The sequence below is a fragment of the Aedes aegypti genome, chromosome 3, assembly GCF_002204515.2.
Source record: "Aedes aegypti strain LVP_AGWG chromosome 3, AaegL5.0 Primary Assembly, whole genome shotgun sequence".
Classification (NCBI taxonomy): domain Eukaryota; kingdom Metazoa; phylum Arthropoda; class Insecta; order Diptera; family Culicidae; genus Aedes; species Aedes aegypti.
Genome location: NC_035109.1, coordinates 41840277 through 41860138, shown reverse-complemented (window position 1 = coordinate 41860138; position 19862 = coordinate 41840277). Strand labels below are relative to the sequence as shown.

Genomic DNA, 19862 nt, shown 5'->3' with positions numbered 1-19862 from the left:
ACCGAACACGATTGATTTTGATTTCGTCGCTCCGCAGGAGCATGCAATGGAATCAAAAGACCACACAATACTCATAATCAAAGGTACCGGTTTTGAGTTTTTATTTTTAAAATCATATAATTCCTTGTTTAATCGGGTCTATTGACAAATAGGCTACTTTAAGTGTATTAAAATTGTGATGGGAAGTATTATATCGGATAACTATCGACTCACACAATTCCTTTTGGGTTGATACTTTTTACTTTTACTTTTTGGGCTGGAAATTCTCTTCAACTTTCAAGCTCGCCATCGTTAGGTTTACCGAAACACAATTTCACCGCCAAAGTCACAGGGGAGTCTCCTTTTTTTTAAGAAAAAAGAAGCTCTTCTTGTGCGGTTTTCGTGCAATGCGGTGTCGTGTTTTGAATCGCCGTATCACAGCGTGGAAGTGATCCGCTAATAATAGGTGCGTTTTTTTCCTTTTCTCTCTCTCTCGTCCACAGCTTGCTTTCGTGGGGCTTTCCACTGCTAATGCTGGGTGTGGCCGCCGCCTTCAAGTACAAAGAGCGGGACGTGAAAATCACCGGGGCACAAGTCATCGCACAAATCGTGCACGACCTGAACGGCGATAGTCATTGTTGGTAAGTTTTTCTCCAGCAGAGGGATTCGGTGAGGATACGAGACTGTCCTTGGTGGTCGGAGAGGAAAACGTGCTTTTTCGATATTAGTTGGGCATGTCCTGGAAATGCGGCTAATTCGTTTGGCATTTAACGGTAATTGTTTGGTTGATAGGTATTCATGCGAAATTGATATTCATTGGTGTAATAAGGATTCATGTGATTGCCGCAGAATAATAAAGCTTAAGAGTTTATAATGAAGAAAGGGTTTGACCTAAAGCAAATTGTTCATTATTAATCCCTCTACCGGCAGCATCATTTTTTACCGCTAAAAAATATTCAGATCGCGAAAACTTTTTTGTTTCTCGATATTTTTGACTCTTTTAGTTTAAGAATATGTGTTGATTTGACAATTGATCATCTGTATCCGGAGATATTCCAAAATTCTTTGAAGACCGACGCGTAGCCATAACGCACGTAAATATGTCAGGCAACAGACTTTTTATAGTATTCGGATATCACTCCACGGAATGATATATTAATGCGAGTATGTTTTGAAAAAATGAAGCAATTTGGTGCAGCCGTCTTTGAGTAATGAGCAAATGTTTCTTATGTTTCTGGTACCACTTTTTCTTCTTGGTATTAACTTCCCCACTGGGACAGAGCCAGCTACTCAGCGTAGTGTTCTAATGAGTACTTCCACAGTTATTTACTGAGAGCTTTCTTATACCATAAAAACTTGGTTCAAAGTTGGTTTGATTGAATATTTGTAAGCTCCGGGAGGAGTTTCGAATGAAAATATTGACAAATTTTTCATTTACGCCCTTTTTGAGCGTAACCACCAAAACCATTAATTTTAAATAGATCAATGAGGCATTGTAATACCGTTAAACGTTTTCAAATGTTTTCAATGACAAACTGCACACATAAGTCTAGAACAATCAAATGTTTTTTCTTAGGCTCAATAGGACCTTTCGGAGCCAATTTTGTGATATTAAGGGGGCAGGATCCGTCATTAATTTCAGAATTTTCAAAAGCAGTTTTCTCGTTCAAAAACAAGAAAATTTACAGGAAAAAGTGTTCACAGTATTCTATTTTCCAACCGCAACACAGTGAACACATTTTCATCGAATAATTTTCAGTTTTGAACAGAAAAACTGCTTGTCAAGTTTGGATGATGACGATGATTACGATGACGAAGCGTTGAACGTTAAATGTTGCGGTAACTTGCGCCGTACCCTATGAGTGGTGAAAGAGACCATCAACAATATCCATATCTCTGACAAGTCGCATCGAACTGTTGTAGAGATAGGCGTGTATAGTGTTGCTTCCATTGCTGCAGCTATTAGCGTTGTAATCATTTGCCTAAATCTGCCGGTTATCAGGAATTATTTGGTCCACCATAGGTTGCAGGGTAATAAAGATCGTGCCTGTAAAGTATGAACTAAAATATACTGGAAAAAAAAGTAAAATATGTAATTCATCAAAATAATTACAGTTTGATTCACACATTGAATTTTGGTGTCAGTTGGTTGGAGTTTTTAAGGAGAAGGATCTGACCAGTGTGAGTAACTTTATTGTTATGTGATAGCAAATACTTATTATTAAATGATCAAATATAGCTTTTAGCGTTTCTGGATTCAACATTTGGTGTAGTTTCTTGCTGAAAAGGGTCCCAAATACTCCTACCCAACAGTATTTTTGTATGTATGTATGTAGGTAGCCACCAATCCTTGCTTGAGTCTTGCTCTGCATGCGGCTCCACTCAACAGTAAGGTCAAATTTTATTACCAATCTGCATTCAACATACCGCTGTATGAAGGGCCAAACGGGGGGTGGCGGACCCGTAAGCAGAAACACTTACGCGAAACCCGCGGGAAATAGAGAATCTCCTTTCAGCCATATGATCCAACAGATTGAGTATTAGAATTTGCAACACTTGTCGAGTCCACGGAAAGGTTTGTTAGAAGAAGGGCGCGTCAAATCTTTTACAACTGTTGGAGAGAAAAGTACTAGACGCGAACGACTAACACTTTTCCTCCTGACTCCGATTGGCACTCCACTTCATTGTCCAGTTGTAACTTCAATGATGCCCTGATGCTCCCTCCCTTCCCAATATATGGTGCATATAGAGCAATATTATGTAATATGATACAACATGATATAATATAATGAAGAATTTATAATAATACAATATAATATAGTATGATTTAAAATAATATAATAAAATGTGATACAATACAGTCAGCTCTCCCTTAATCGATAAATACTGAAAATAGGAACGTATCGACATGTTATGAGTTGAAGGCATGCTTGATTGATTCGCCAATTACATTAAGTTTGAAGGATATCGACTAAAGGAGACTTGATTGTATAACAATATTATATAACACAGTACAATATAATATAACTCCTACCCAACAGTATTTTTATTCAAAAAATATTGTTATGGCTCATCTAGTTGTCCTCTTGGTTGTCCCTAAACTATGTACTGCACGAAGAAAAGTCTTGAAAAATTGACATAACTATTCTGATAGTTGCTCTATCATGCCTGGATTCAATAGTAGCAAGCATATTATTGTTACTTCTAAACAGACAGTATGTTTCTTCCTGAGAGAGACTCGCGAAGAGGAAAAATATCAACGTCATATGCAGCCCAGATTCCCCTCTCACGAAACGTCAAATGCAGCCCACCGTTTTTATGGCTGAAAAAGTGAAAAGTATTGTGTTCAAAGTAAACTGTTATTGAAAACCTCAGTCGGCGGAGCAGTTTTTTCCAAAGTTGCTGATAAATCTAAGCAGAAGATTAATTATTTCTAATGTCTGCTACGTTTGCTGGCATGAAATTTCACTCAAACGGCTATTTATGATTCGATGTGATGCAAACTCAATCATTTTTTGCTGAGAGGTTCATGTGAGGATTTGAACAGCATGCGCATAATTGGTATAAACACAAAGTGGAATAAGAAAAAAACTCAGCAATCACAGAAAAAGAAGACCGTCTTCGCGAGTTTTCTATGCACTAAATATTCATTTTCATTGGAAAAAGTAAAACGATGCGTTTTTCAATGCTTTATGTTCAATCAGATTAAACGGTGCTCACGTGACATTACTTGCGTTATGTGCATGAGTTGATTTTTATTCGATTTTTATCACTTTTGAAGAAATACGAAAATGCGTTTTAATCAGTTACGCGCTTTTTTCATGTTAGTACAATGTTTGAGATCTGGGCTCACAGTGACAGTTCGTGACAGCGGAATCTCGGCTCACTATGACGTACAGAAATTTTGTATTGGTTTCTCCCTCCCAGGTTGAATCTACTATAGCAAAATTGAATCAATCAGTCAGGTCTACTATTAGACACATGATTGGGGGTTGACGTTGACGTGCACTCCTATAAGACACACTAGAGCGTTATAGGATACCCAGGGCTTATGGGATTTCATTAGTTTGGGGGTGTTGTTGAATATCATGTATGCGTTAAGAGATAGCACAGTGCTGTTTTCGGCGGAGTATCAGAACTCAGTACGATATACCTTTAGGAGTTGAGGATCATCCTTGTTGTTGACAACTTGGCCGGTAGGGGCGCTTTTTCTAACTAGCACTATATGACCATGAGGGATAGGAATGCAAAATTTGTAACATATGATATCTCTAGATCCTGATGTTTTGGAAGGTTGGTGTCTTCGGAAGAGTTGTTCAGTAGCTCAAGAGCTAACATGCGGTGGTCATTCTGATACGGAATTACGCCATCAGGCGGCGCTAGTGAGCATTGAATTTTTGTATTGCGCCGCCTAGTGGCAAAGTTTCTAAACTTTTGGCTTAAATAATGTTAGCCCTTGTGATACTGAACAACAATGTCAAAGACGCCATCTTTCTAAGTGGTCATGCTACTGAGCTATCCGCAAAACAAAAATTCGATGTCCACTAGCGTTGCTACCGCATCAGAATGGCCACAACATGTCAGCCCTTGAGCTACTGAACAACTCTTCCGAAGACACCAACCTTCCAAAACATCAGGATCTAAAGATATATATTACAAAGTTTTGCATACGTATCCTTCATGGTTCATATAGTACAAGTCAAAAAAAGCGCCCCTACCGGCCTAGTTCTCAACTAAAAGGATGATCCTCAACTCCTAAAGGTAGATTGTACTGAGTTCTGAAACTCCGTACAATGTGTACAAAGTAGTACACAAACAGACGTCATTTTGCCCTCCTAATTTGTTTTGAATCCCAAAACTTTGGTCTAGTTACCTTTGATATTGGTCATATCGACATATGGAGAGAAAATTGAGAAAGAAAAATCAACAGAAACACATCGAGATAAGGAGATATCGAGATAAGGAGGATATCGAGATATGGAGAGTGAAAATGTATGCAGACTGAAGGGACTTATGAAATCATCGACATAGGGAGAGATATCGAGATGTAGAACATCGAGATGTGGAGAGTCGACTGTAATAGTAAATTATGTTATCATTGAGTTCAAGTTGATAACTAAATTTGCATCATCGAATGATTTTGAATTTTATGGCCATAGATGAGGGAAAAAATTTGAGAGATGATTGTTTTGGATTTAACTCACGCTTCAAATAATTTAATAGAATGTTGCATGACGAAAAGTCAACTTTGTTTTATAACACACGCATAACAAATATCAAAATGATATCAGCGATAATAAAAGATGTTATCAATTTGATATTATCCAGTTATCCAACTTTGCTCGGGTAAAGCCTTATAGCGCTTGAGTCTATGAAAAATCAGTTAATTGTTAAAGATTTTTGCGGCACGTAAATGCAGTTTGTCATTGCAAACATTTGAATTTCTTACGGTATTCCCGAGCAAAGTCGGATAACTGGATGATATCAATATGATAACAACTTTTATTATCGCTGTTATCATTTTGATATTATGTTATCAATGATAACCGAATGATAACAAAATTTGTTATCATTGTGTCCAAGACAGACATTTTTGATAGCAGGTTGATAACAAAATATGTTATGTCCCATAACATTTTTATAATGCATGTGCTAATAAACAAATTTAACTTTTCGTCATACAAAATTTTGTAAAAATTTTTGAAGCCTAAGTTTAATCCAAAATACTCATCTCTCAAAAATTTTCCTTGATTTATGATCATGAAATTAAAAAATATATGATGATGCAAATTAAGTTATCAACTTGAATTCAATGATAACATAATTTACTATTACTTTGTTATCCGACAAACAAATTTTAGTTCTCATTTTTGTTATGTTGGCTGTTAATTCAGCCAAGGTGATAACAAAATCAGTTATCAGATGATGATAACCAGGTAACAAGATTTGTTATCATTTTGCTATTCAACTTTGCTCGGGTTGAATGCCTCATTGATCTGTTTAATATTAACCCTCTAATATCCAACCCCGCATTTAGACGCGGTACCCTTTGGATTTTTGTGTATTTTTTGTAGCTCGAAAATCCAAATTATTTTGTTTTTGACTTAAACCTTGAACTATGTGTGTTTTAAACCAGGAAAGTTTTTTGTGATAATTAATATAGTTTTGTATTTTAGAAACATGTTTGAAAAATTGATAAATTTATGCCCTACAAATGCTTAATTCTTACTTAATGTGTAATTCTTTTTTTAATTTATTCTACAACCAACCTATCACAGAAATACAGTCTGGTGGTATTGAATGTATCCCAAAACTGTCATTCCGTTCGTTACACGGAAAATGAAAAATATTTCAGATAGAAATTTGAAATCATATATTCAAAAGAATTGCAAACACCAGAATTTTGCATCATTTTCGAAAATAAGAATCCAGAAAAGGGTTAAAAAAACTAAAATAGGATATTGATGTTCAAAAATATAAAAAACCGATAAATCAGAAGCCAAAATTTATAAATTTGCGAAAAACAAAATCATTGCTCGAAACGTGTTTATATCGATTTCGAAAAGCAAAAAATGATATTTCGATCAAAAATAAAAATTTTGGTATTGAATTGGCATGGATCGTTACGCCCAAAAAGTGCAAAACGCAAAACTTTGTCAACTTTTTCATTTGAAACTTCTCCCAGGGGTTACAACTAAATTAACAAGCCAACTTTGAAGTTTTGATGGTATATTTCTTTCGATTATAACGATTAATGAAAACCCATTTAAATACTTTAAATTTCTTTTGAATTTATGGACTTATATCAATAAACTTTTTTTTAAGCTTGAGAACTTAAAAATAGAAAACGACTGGTGAGCTCAGATTTGCTGAAAATTCTAATCAAGGTATACTGAATTGAAGGGATCTTATATTCCATTGAGTTAGGGGAAGTATCGAATTACAGCTATCGAGAGAGGACAGCTGACCATACTTCTTTCCAAATAGACAGATGTCTAATCTTCCCATGAAGGGAATTGTGTGAAAAATTTCTTGTAATGAAGGTTTTAAGCAATTGAAGGATCACTTAAAAATGTTGTTCCAAGTCACCTAAAGCGGAAACCACAGAGTGTGTGTTTGCTTCAAGATTGCACAAAAATTGTGACTCCCCCTTGGGAGCATCCGCAAACATTTTAACTTTTTGAGGCAATGTCGAGAAGAGATGTTGGGATTAAAGCATTTCATAAATCTAATTTGTAATTGCTGCTTTTAATATGTCAACAAAAATACACGTTAGCACCTCCATTATGCAAGGATACACGCAAGGAGGATTGTTTCCAAACCAGACTTTCCTTCAAAATAAATGTTTGATAAATTGAAATTCTATCTGAAGCTGAACAGGATAAATCCCACCTGCTCCCATTGAATAGACTCAGTAGTTACGGTACTGCCAGAAGAAGCCTGAGTTTCATAACCACATGATAAGACATTCAGTTCATCCGTAGATGCTTCGTGAACACATAGAATATAGTGATTTATATATAATGATTTGAGATTATCCATTTGTTAGCAACCGATTCGACATAAAGTTCCTTGTTAATAGACACGGTATTATCAAAACGAAGTTTCATTCAGATCTTAAAAGAAGATTTAGCGATGGTCAGATTCTTCCTCGTCTGATACATGCCATTTGATCAACTCGTGACTGATTCTGTTTGAGCACAGCGTTATATCTCTTCTTCTCTAGCAGATACCATGAAGGTAGGTCGATTACCTTTATTGAGTATATAGGGTGCAGAGCTACTTGGGCACTTCCATGGTTCACTTTGGCATGGGGGGTTTTTCTCGGCCGAATTGTCTGAAACTTTGCAATAAGAAGCGCTTTAGTACGACGTATATTGTAGCCAAATATGAGCTCAGTAGCTTTCAAAAAACCCCACTGCCGAAGCGAAACAAAAGTGTCAATAATAGGATCCAGCTCTCTATAGTTCATCAAATCTATGACAGAAGATCGAAAGACAAAACGTCGTAAGACAAAGGGACGAAAGGACAAAAGGATGAAGAACAAAAAAGGTTAAAACGTTGAAAACCATTTATCAAAGAAGGAAAAAAATCCCACCAGGCAAGTAATTTTCGACCTTTTGTCTTTTGACCTTATGTGTTTTCAACGTATTGTCTTTTGAACTTCTGTCCATGAACCTAGTTCGCCGTGTGGTAAATAAACCGAACGACATATTTTCAATTGGCGTAACCAACAAAAAAACTTCAATTGGGGCAGCACATACATCTCTGGTTGTTAACTCAGAAATTAGTGTAGCAACGATTGCGTTATTAACAAGCACGCATGCCGGAGGCATGGCACGCGAGTCTGCCATTTCATGTTTGCTGAAAGTAACAAAAACTGGATCCACTAGATTACCTATGTAGAAGTTCTCGAAACGAAAGCAAGGTTCTTGAACTGGCACCAGTTGGACTGCACCTTTTGTTAGGTTTTTTTAAAACCTTCTGATTATTCATTCTTGGGCACGGGAAGTAGGTACATTACACGATAAACTGGTAGTGAGGTTTTACCACCAGAATGATATTTTTGCATTATTTTTAATTTTTGTGAAAAAAGTTAAGCATAGACTATTCGGAAATTTAGCCCGATTTTTTTATTTTTGTTATACCTTTTAAAGGTAAAATTAGGTGTTAATCAACGTCGCCATGTCAACAGGTTTTCATTGAAAAACTGTTTTCAATAGATCATGGAAGGTAGTTTTTTTCAGTGCTCACCGCCTCAAAACAATGGCGCCACTGTATATGCGATTCAACATTGTCAATTGATGAAAAAATGCAAAGCCTGTTACGATGAAATACAGATGTTAAGTTGTTGCTAGTAGGTTATTAAGTTAAAAAGATAGTTTTAAATCTAAGAGACTACCTGACCTTTAAGACTATTTCCATGTAATTTGGTGAGCTCGTTTCAAAATAATTTGGTTTACATATATTTTTTATAATGGTGTGATGTTTCACTCATAGGTTCTTGTATTTGTTTCTAAACCTTAAATAAATTTCTATTGAATTTCTTCTTCTTCTGTTTGGCATTACGTCCTCACTGGGACAGCGCCTGCTTCTCAGCTTAGTGTTCTTATGAGCACTTCCACAGTTATGACTGAGAGCTTCCTTTGCCAAAGTTGCCATTTTTCGCATCGTACATCGTTTGGCAGGTACGATGATACTCTATGCTCAGGGAAGTCAAGGAAAATTTCTTTACGAAAAGATCCTGGACCGACTGGGATTCGAACCCAGACACCTTCAGCATGGCTTTGCTTTGTAGCCGCGGACTCTAACCAGTCGGCTAAGGAAGGCTCAACAACGTTACTTCAAACTTTAAAAACCAAAAATGTTTATGAATCCATATAAAAAAAGTTTTTGCACCAAGAGATTAGTATAAAAAAAATCTACAAATGTCCATTTTGATGTTTTTGTTCCAACGCTGTTTTATCTAACCCAGTTATCCAGAACAACACTAAATCCATCCCAAAGGCACCTTCTTCATAATTGATTCAAATCTCGCCCATCGTCGCCGTCTAGCCATAACACTGTTTCGACTTGTTTTCCCAGCGGGTTCTCGCAAATCCTCACCGACCGACCACCAAAAGATACTCCGAAAAGAAAAACGGAGCAAAAATAAACTACCCCAAACCGTAATTAAATTCCCCCTAATTTTCCGTTCTTTCTGCCGTGTTTCATTCCATGCATCCATCTAACCTGCCCTGCGGCTCCGTATTTTGTTGGGACATCGGACCCGGCTCAACTTTACTCGACTCGACTGGAATGTATCTACAATATCAACATTTCAACGTAAGGCTGATGGAAGGTTCGGCGTACATCTGGGGCTTTCTGGTGCCGGCGGTGGTGCTTCTGTTTGCCGGATTTTACCTCGCTTGCCAGGGTGGTGGAGCGGTCAAGATTGCCGCAGCACTGCAAATCGACAGCCGGGCCAAGAACAAGCTGGTCAAGAAACGGGGCCTCCAGATCGGACTGTTCTTCAAGGTGAGTCTATATGTACACTTCTGGGATGGGATGTGGTGAGTTAGAGCAGATTGTTTCAAAATGCTCTTATGGGGTAAATGGATCTGCAGAATTATGATTTTTACAGCATGAGTCGTACATTTATCCAACGAGGCTTGCCGAATTCAATAATTACGACGAGTGCTGTAAAAATCGAGTTCTGCAACGTTTTTTGCAATTTCGTAGAAGACCATTTGAGGGTAGCAGAAATCATATCAGAATGCATTCACCAATATTTTACAATATCTGAAAAACTGTTTTGTAATAATTTATTACGCACATCAAAACAGTTGCGTAATGAAAAAGCATTGCGTAATGGATCATTACACCACTGGTTTCAGTTGCGTAATGACTATTACCGCACTGCATAATTCAGTGCAAGAAAGTAGACCGTTTCATGGCAGATCGGCGTGATAAAAAACAGGCTAAGAAGAAGAAGAAGGGTTTAAGGGGACAAAAACACGTTAAATGTTTCTATTGAGACTTCGTTATTACTATGTAAAATGCAATTGAGCTAAAGTTGACATTCTGAACCATCTTTCCCTACTTTCATTACTCTTTACTTTGGGAAAGGATTCACTAATTTCATGGGGTATCTTCTGCAGACACGTGTAGTTTAAATTAAATACCACCATGACACTGAGTGCAGCCACGTGTTGAATGCGTTTAAATACTTCTTGGTCAGTCTGTCTTTACCTTGTGTCTACACCCCATCCTATTGAGTACATGAGGGATAAACATTCTACCAAACTATCTCGGTCTGTTTCGAGAAGTGCAATTATTTACAGTTTGTGCCAACTCTTTCCCATCCTGCAATTTTATGTTGACCCAAATAAAATCCCGACAAATTTGAGTTTAACCTTTTATCCGCATTCACTCACCAACGACTATTTGCACATTTTCAGAACGGAACCAAAATAGGTAGCATCAATGTCAAAGGTTAAATCTAGCCCAGGCTAATGGCGCACGAAATTAGCCAACCACAACGCATTTGAGTAATGGCGGTCGTTGATATATGCCACCACATTTAGGGGGTTCTTTGTGTCAACGAGAAAAAAATGCGACAAAGTCACGCGATCGCGTGACTAAATCATACTAAAGGTTGATTTTTCTGCGACTGGCTGGCATGCTATCGATTAAGCCGATGTGGATAAAATCTTACGTGGAAAAAGGTCGTAATGCAGTCGGCTTTTAGATTGAGCATCACTAGTACTTTACGCGCTACCTTTCTTGCTCCATGTTACTGTCAAACTGCTTTTTTTTTAAGAAATTTTGGTTTATTTCTCTGACGAGGCAAACATGAAATGATTGTCACTTCCATAAATCTTTTTTAAGTTTTGGAGATAGAGCTCTAAAAAATTTATTGCATTAAGGATTCAGGATTTGATGATCCCCAACCACAATTCACGCAAAACAAACATCACTTACATAAACCTGATACGAATTATATATGGGTCATTCTATACGAAGTTCGAAGCAGAATTGTCAGATCTTCATTATATATTACAATTTTTCTAATTTTCAATATTTTTTTTTCAACTCGGTTTTTATTTTAATAAACAAAAGACCTATTTTGATCAGGGGCCCAGATAGCCGTAGTGGTAAACGCGCAGCTATTCAGCATGACCATGCTGAGGGTGGTGGGTTCGAATCCCGCTGGTCGAGGATCTTTTCGTAAAGGAAATTTTCTCGATTCCCAGGGCACAGACTATCCCCAGTGAACCACGTATCGTATAAGAATGTGCATCCCAAATCACATATTAGTGCGTCTAAAATCAGAATCGCACAAGATGCCAAATAAAGCGTTATCAATGTCAACACAAGTTAATCCCCAATACGATTCTTAAATGACAATCTGTGTTGACAGAAAAAAATGTCGTAAATAGTGCAACATAGAATCGCGCAAAGTTGTATAAACTGACAGATCGTATGTCAATCCAGAAAGCATCATATGAAATCGCTAAAACTTAGAAAAAATTGCAGCCCAAACTTGGTATCTACTGACGATCAGCCTCAAAAAACAACATGACAGGTGTCGCTGAACATGAAACATGCAAAAATATTAGCAAAAAATCGTATTTCAGTTATGTAACCCTTGGTGGTACAGTGGTAAGGCGTCCGAATCCTGATCCAGAGGTCCCGTGTTAGAGACTTGCTGGAAACGTTTTTTTTTTATTTTTATCCAAATTCAGTGGCATCGTATATCTGATCGCAGAAAGTCTGAAAAAGTCTTGCCAAGTACGTATATAGCCTCCACTTTGGTAGGTATATAGCCTTTTCGTGCATTCTATACGATTGAATTGATTCATATAGAATGATGTATAACAAAAGTTATACCAACCAAAATGTTGACTGGGTCTTCGTACCTGCCACACGATATACACATGCAAACATGGTCAATCGGCAAAGAAAGCTCTCAGTTAATAACTGTGGAAGTGCTCATAAGAACACCAATCTGAGAAGGAGGCCTTGTCTTAGTTGGAACATAACGCCAGAAAGAAGAAGAATCTATTTTAATCAAACATGAGATTGCAATGTTGCCAAATTTGCTAATCTTTATCCATTTTTTTTTTTATCTTTATTAATGAGATTTTTAGCCCTGGGCTAGTCTTTATCCATTTTTTGTTTATAAAAACTTGCTATGCAGTTTGAGAGCGCGCACAATTTTAATTTTGGGCTTACTAACTTGGAAACTCAAGTTAATCAGGACTTCGAAAACATTCTCAATCAAGAGAACGTTTTCGAAAATGCCTGGGAGACTGATTTGGAAGAAGTGTCCATCCCGGGACATCCTGGGACAAAAAATCCCGGGATTTGACAAATTTTGGGATTTCCCGTTTCCCGGGACATTTGTTTTAAAATCCCGGGATTCCCGAAATGTTCAATTGAAAATCAATTACAGTTTTCCTCACGATCAAGCTTTATTTGAATTAATAGAAGAGCATCATAGAAAAGAGAATAAACGGGTTATTATTTTCATTAAAAGGCAAATTTACTAGGTAAAAAACACATATAATTATTTCAACATCTACTCGCGAGTAAACAAACAAGGTGTGATTTATTATGGTTTTGATAGACAAATCAATCGACAGTAAGCTATCAGTGTGCAGTCAAAACCCTTCAAACCTGAAATCTTGGAGGGGAAATAGCTTTTTCACAAAAGCGCAATTGACTCTGAACAGCTCCGAACACGTTCACGAATCACTTTAGCTTCATTCACTCGTGAGCACGACAAATGTGAGTAAATCAGCACTCTGATGCTCGGGAGCGTTTTGTGTTATTTTTGTTCCAGTTCAGCAGACATGCTCGCCACTTTCCATCACTGTCTTCAACATAAGCCGTTTTTAAGCCTAGGTTAAGAAAACAAATTTGAAAGTAAACCTAAACTTCAGTTAATAATTTTCAGTAATTAATTTTCAGCATGATATTCTATAATATCTTCCATGATATTCGTTTCTCGCTTCTTTTGTTCTAAAGTTTTGATGATTTTTCAAATGTCTGAAGAAAATTGTTTTAAAAGACACGGACACCGTCTTCAGCCATTTAGCTGCACAGACTGTAACTTAACACTAGACAACGGACAAGCATGCTCCAATGGTACAGCCGAGAAACATTCCTGACGAAATGTTTCAATGGCTGCAGCGGGAATCGAACCCACACCTCATGACACGATGCGTTCATTGCCTGACGACACTAACCGCACGGCCACGAAGCCCACAGTATTAAGACTTAATTTTTTTACCATACGTCCATTCATAAGTGAAGAATTTGCAAAAAATCTCTAGTAAGCCCGTATTTAGTCTTTTTTTGATTTGTCATACTATCTTAGAATGTTATATTATCTTATAATTTCTTTGAAAAAACATTGTATTTTTGATTTCCAACTTCCATTTCAACCAAAATACTAGTTTTATGGAAAATTTCAAAAATCCCGGGATCCTGGGATTTCTCGGGACAAGTTTAGATTTTTGTTTTGAATCCCGGGACGAGTAAAATAGCCGGGAAATGGACACTCTAATGCACAGTGCATGCATTGTTACCCTTCAGCACGTCTGTACGATCTAAGCAATCCATGATGTAGATAATTTGACAGGATATCTAATATATATAAACAAGATGCATTTGTACAAAATGGCGACGAGAATTTAAATTTGTAAATTGGTTTTCTGGACTCATCAAATTTTGATAAAGAGAGACTATGAACCACCGAAGATGCGGTTTTACCAGAATGCAAGGGAAAAAGAAGACTTCCTGCTCAAAGGAAAATCGTCATGATTTGGAATACGATTGAAGCATTGTATCAAGATCCTGGTCAAATTAGCACATACTAGAGAAGATTGTCCATCACGCCAAAGTCATCAGCATCAGAGAAAAGTGGAAAAAAGTGGAAACATTATCGGGTTCTTCATCTTCATCCAGGCATTACGTCTTCACTGGGACAGAGCCTGCTTCTCAGCTTAGTGTTCTTATGAGCACTTCCAAAGTTATTAACTGAGAGCTTTCTTTGCCAAAGTTGCCATTTTCGCATTGGTATATCGTGTGGCAGGTACGATGATACTCTATGCCCAGGGAAGTCAAGGAAATTTCCATTACGAAAAGATCCTGGTCCAACCGGGAATCGAACTCAGACACTTTCAGCATGGCTTTGTTTGTAGCCGCGGACTCTAACCACTCGGCTAAGGAAGGCCCCCTACTCTAGTGATTATGTTGGCGTAGTAGGGAATTGGACGTCGCCTCCCTCTATTGAGTTGTTAGGATCCCCTAGCAACAACCAGTTGGTGAAAATTAACAAACTGGTTTATTCCATAATCAAACTCCGTTCATTTAATACCTAATAAACCTAAGCTTGTCGTTTCTGTTAAACTGTACCTATTATTTGGAGTTTCCCTGCCATTCCCTTCAAGATTTCATATAGGCCAATGGCGATTTTTTGTAAAAGAAAGTTTTCCCATAGTAAGTCCCATATAAATTTTGAAGCGCTGGCGCTCAACAATAGTTTTACCGATCGAGCTGAAATTTTGCACAGTTGTTATGAGACCCAAATGGAGTTAAAAAACTGCACTGGAGCGAGAATCTGAATTTTGCCCCACACTAATGAGCACGAGCATACATGACTGTGATTACACTTCGTAGTTGCTACTTGAAAACCGGACGTGCTATGACATTTTAGAAAACGACAAATGGACCCAAAATTAAGTAAATAGTGTTCCTTTTGTACTTGAGACTTATTCCGCAGTGTAATCTTTCGGTTTTTTGTACGATATCTAGCTTAGTGTTTGTGGATATTATGTTGGAAATTCGATAGAAATTTCAATGGTTATTATTTGACATATTGGTAAAATAGACATTTTCAAAACAAAAAATAATATTGCATGAATCCTTGCTTGTGTTATTCAATAACTTTTGAGAACCAACACCAACACAATCAACTCAGTTATAATCACGCTTCTGATATCTCCGAACTAATTATCGATATTTCGTCTGTTGCCGGACCGCCTGAAACATTTTGTTTTTGGAATTTGCCAAAGTATTAGGCTCGCCTATCAAAAAGCAACTGAAAGTCAAACAAATGTTATCAATTCCTTAGTGTAAAAGTGCTTCAAAGATTGTGTTTTCATTCTGGGTAGCCACTCTGGAACCGCTGAAAAGTACCGAAAATTGAACAACTTGTGTTAGTGGCGCTGAGGTGATTTAATTGTACATTCACGACGCTCGTATCTGCAATCACAGTTGACTAGTACTGATATTGCTAAATTTGTTCTGCTTGTGCATTTGCACGCTTCATACAAGCGGTGCTGTTGTGTTGGATAGAGGAGCGTGTCTTGGTGCGTTCGGTGGTCTCAAAAGCCGAAACATCAATTGATGTGCATGATCTGGTTCGACACCGGCTTTAGCGAACAGTACTATACAGTGGAACAATAACAGCTGATTTCGGGAAAGCAACACATTGCTTGGCACTGCTTAATAGTGTATGTACTTATATCATCGTAGCAATACTACTCTTGTTTCTTCTTTTGGCTGTGAAATTCAAATCCCGTGTGGACTTTACTTAGGGTGGGGCATACTTTTTTGAATCATGGATGCATGTAAGGCTTGCGGTAGTAATCTTGTGCGATCGGATAGGAGCGTTTTGTGCAGTGGGTTATGCGGAAGCGTTTTCCATCCCGGATGCGTTGGCCTTAATGCGACGAATTTCAAAGCTTGGATCGTGAAGCGCTCATTATCAAGACCATGCGAGACCTTCTACTGCGCGTGGATTTGATGGACTTGAGAATTGGACAATTTGGCGAAAATCTGAAAACACTCAATAGTGTACTTTCATTGACAACATCAGCGCGACGAGACTCGGACGTTTCAACAAGGGTACATCGTTTCTTCTCTGGTACAACTGTTCACGATCATACTGACTTTTACAACAGTATTAATCGTCTGAACCTCGACTCATCCCTGCACTCTAATGCTGCCAACAACACAATAGTATTTCCTGAGGAAGATCAAAGTGCTATGTTGGATGATTCAGTGTCAAATGCTCCTGTTGAACCAAGAGGTGTTCGTCCTAAAACGTATGCATCTGTCGTTTCCAAGCCGACTGCGAACGTTACCAACTCTGCCTCTCCTGTTACCACCGCCAACATCTTCGCCACTACCGCCGTCACCTCTGTCTCTCCTGCTACCACAGCTAACGCCATCTCAACTACCACTACCATTGCCAACGTTATGCCACCAACCACCGCCACCTCTGCCACCGCCTACATCAATGCTACCTTAAACCCTACCAAAACTACTGGTGCCCCAACCGATACTATTCCTGCATTCCCTATCATGCGAACCACACTTCCTGCTGGGGATAGTCATCCAACGTCCCATGCTTCGGTTCCTAACGGTGTACCGCAAACGAACTGCCGTTTGAAAGTTGTCAGCAAACATCGTCAAACTCGGAATCGTGAATCTACTGAGGAACAACTTAAATCATTGAATATCTACGGGAAACCATTAACACAAACGAGTCCATTGTGAAATGCGTTAAACTTGTTCCGCGTAATAAGAACATTAACGAATTGTCTTTCATATCATTTAAAATTAGTGTTTCAGAAGATTTTGTTTCTTTAGTTGGTGATAGTTTTTATTGGCCAGAAATACGCGAATTTTAGTCAAAAAACGAGATGCGATCAAATCAAATGTTGTCGATGTAATACACGTAAGTGACTTTAATGCTAATGTACCTTTGAATTCTAATTTTACACTGAATAGCGTCCTCCCACATCCTGCACAAACTAAGGAAGTTATTTACGAGAAAAACATTAATATGCATTACTTTAACTATTTACAAACTAAAACTTTCCTTGAGAAATTTTCTCGGATTTTTTTAAAAATTGGTGTTCATAATGCCAGAAGTCTGTCAAATAATATTGACAATTATCGAACGTTTCTAGAAAAATTTGAAATTAACATTTTATCAATTGTAGAATCTTGGCTGAAACCATCCATAACAAACAAATCAGTCAAACTGAATGGGTACAAAATAGTAAGATCTGATCGCTGCAACAGTAAGAAATCACGTGGTGGAGGAGTAGCCTTTTATTTGAAATCAAATACCAAATTCTCTATTTTACGCAAATCTGGAAAAGACAGTGACGTCGACTATCTGTTTATTAAACTGAATCTCGCTAATTTAATGTATGGTGTTGTCTACAAACCTCCCGATGTTAACATATCCAAGTTGGATGATATATTTAATATTGTTTCTGAAATTTCTTCCACTGAGCCAAATATATTAGTGATGGGTGACTTCAATATCAACATTTTGAACTATAATTCTCCACAAACTCGTAGACTAATTGATCAATTGAGTTCCCTATCTCTAAAATTAATTGATACTTGGCCAACTTATCATAAATCTGGTTGTCAACCATCAGTTATTGATTTACTAATGGGTAACTGTACTGGTAATATATGCAATGCTTATCAATCGTCTCTGGGTGGTATTAGTGACCATGATTTTATCTGTGTAGACTATAGATTTAAAATTTCAAAGTCAAAGCCTGAAGTGTACTGGGCTAGAGATTATCATAAAACAAATAATGAGACTTTTCTATCTGATTTACGTGATTGCAGTTTCGACAGATTATACTACTGTTCAAATGTGAATGAGAAACTTAATTCTTTTAACGAAATTATTTTTTCTGTTCTTGATAAGCACGCTCCTCTCAAGAAAAAAACGGCAAGAGATCCCGTTAGCCCTTGGATCGACAATCATGTCCGTAGAGCTTTTAAAAATCGCAGTGAAGCATATGAATGCTGGAAACGTGATAAAAGTAATCGTGGAAAATGGAATAACTTCAAATGTCTACGTAATTTAGCCAATAGAGAAATCAAACGAAAGAAACATAAATATTTTACATCAAAACTGAACATTGATTTACCTGCAAAACAGTTATGGAACAATATTAAACGTTTAGGCCTTAAACAAGTCAATACTAAAGCGGGTGGCGGTGATGTCACTGCTGCATCGCTTAGTACTTATTTCATTTCACATTTTGTTCCAGAAACTTTTATCGATGGTCAATCAAGATTTTCATTTCGCGGAATAACAAGTAATGAAATTCTCACTGAATTCACATTAGCGTCGTGTGACTCTGTTGGCAATGATCTCATTCCTCTGAATGTTTTGAAAATGTCGTTTTCGGTAACTTTACCGTACATCACTGATATTATCAAGTGTTGCATAACAACCTCTGAGTTCCCTGAGATTTGGAAAGTAGCAAAAGTTGTACCTATTGGCAAAACTGATAATCCGACTGTTGGAAGTGAATATCGTCCTATTAGCATTTTGTGTGCGCTTCCAAAGATATTTGAGCCTATAGTCTCTAAGCAACTTAATGAATACTTAGTTTCTAACAAATTACTATCTCCCCTTCAATCAGGATACCGAAAATCTTGCAGCACAATTACAGCCCTGATCAAGGTTGAGAATGATGTGAGAAAAGCGCTAGATAAAAAGATGATAACTGTTATGGCCCTTTTAGATTTCAGTAAGGCATTTGATACAATTAGCCATCATCTGCAATAAATTAAAGTTTAGATTTAAAATGGATTCATTATCAGAAAATTTAATTTATTCTTATTTATCAGGACGAAGCCAATATGTTGATTTTAACAACACGATGTCGGACAAAATATCGGTTCCTTGTGGTGTACCCCAGGGATCGATACTTGGGCCTCTTCTGTTCTCTATGTACATTAATGATTTACCTCTTGTTTTGTCCTTCTGTAAGTTTCATCTTTATGCTGATGATTGCCAACTATATATTTCTGAATCTATAAATAATTTAAATGATAGTGTCCAAAAAATAAACAATGATATTCAAAACATCTTGAACTGGTGTGTGCATAATGGATTATTACTTTTTTTTTTATTAACGACATTTTACACCGAGTTGGTGCATTCATGTCGCATGAAAAAAACTTATCAACTATTTTCTGTATACAATTTTATCTCATTACTTGTGATTAGATAATAGCTCTGCAATCCGTTTGTCGTGTCTTATTGATCGTTTTTTAGATTTCACAATCCAACCTTCGATGTCGTCGTCAGCTGGGTCTGGGCCGGAGTCAGAATCATTGTTCACGCTCGGTTTTGATTTCTTTTGGTCGTCACTGCTCTGTTTTTCAATCGGCTTCGCTGCTTTCGCCTGCTGCCTTGCCGATGGAGCGATTTTTTCGTTCCCATCCATTGCTTGTATTTTCCTAGGTGGCGATTTCGTTGCTGGTTCGATCCTACTACTTACGGGGCGTTTGTTCTGCTTCTCTATTGCATCCATTTCAACAGCTACATCCATAGGTAACGA

General features: G+C 37.4%; 1 protein-coding gene across 2 annotated transcripts in view; it reads left to right on the top strand.

The window, feature by feature from the left end:
• LOC110678020 (latrophilin-like protein LAT-2) overlaps nt 1-19862 on the top strand; it is a 378663-nt gene that overhangs the window by 301351 nt on the left and 57450 nt on the right. For both annotated transcript variants that reach the window (XM_021850387.1, XM_021850388.1), the window contains exons 6-7: nt 483-620; nt 9810-9996. In XM_021850387.1, the coding sequence (XP_021706079.1) occupies nt 483-620; nt 9810-9996 (325 nt within the window). The remainder of the gene's footprint in view (nt 1-482; nt 621-9809; nt 9997-19862) is intronic.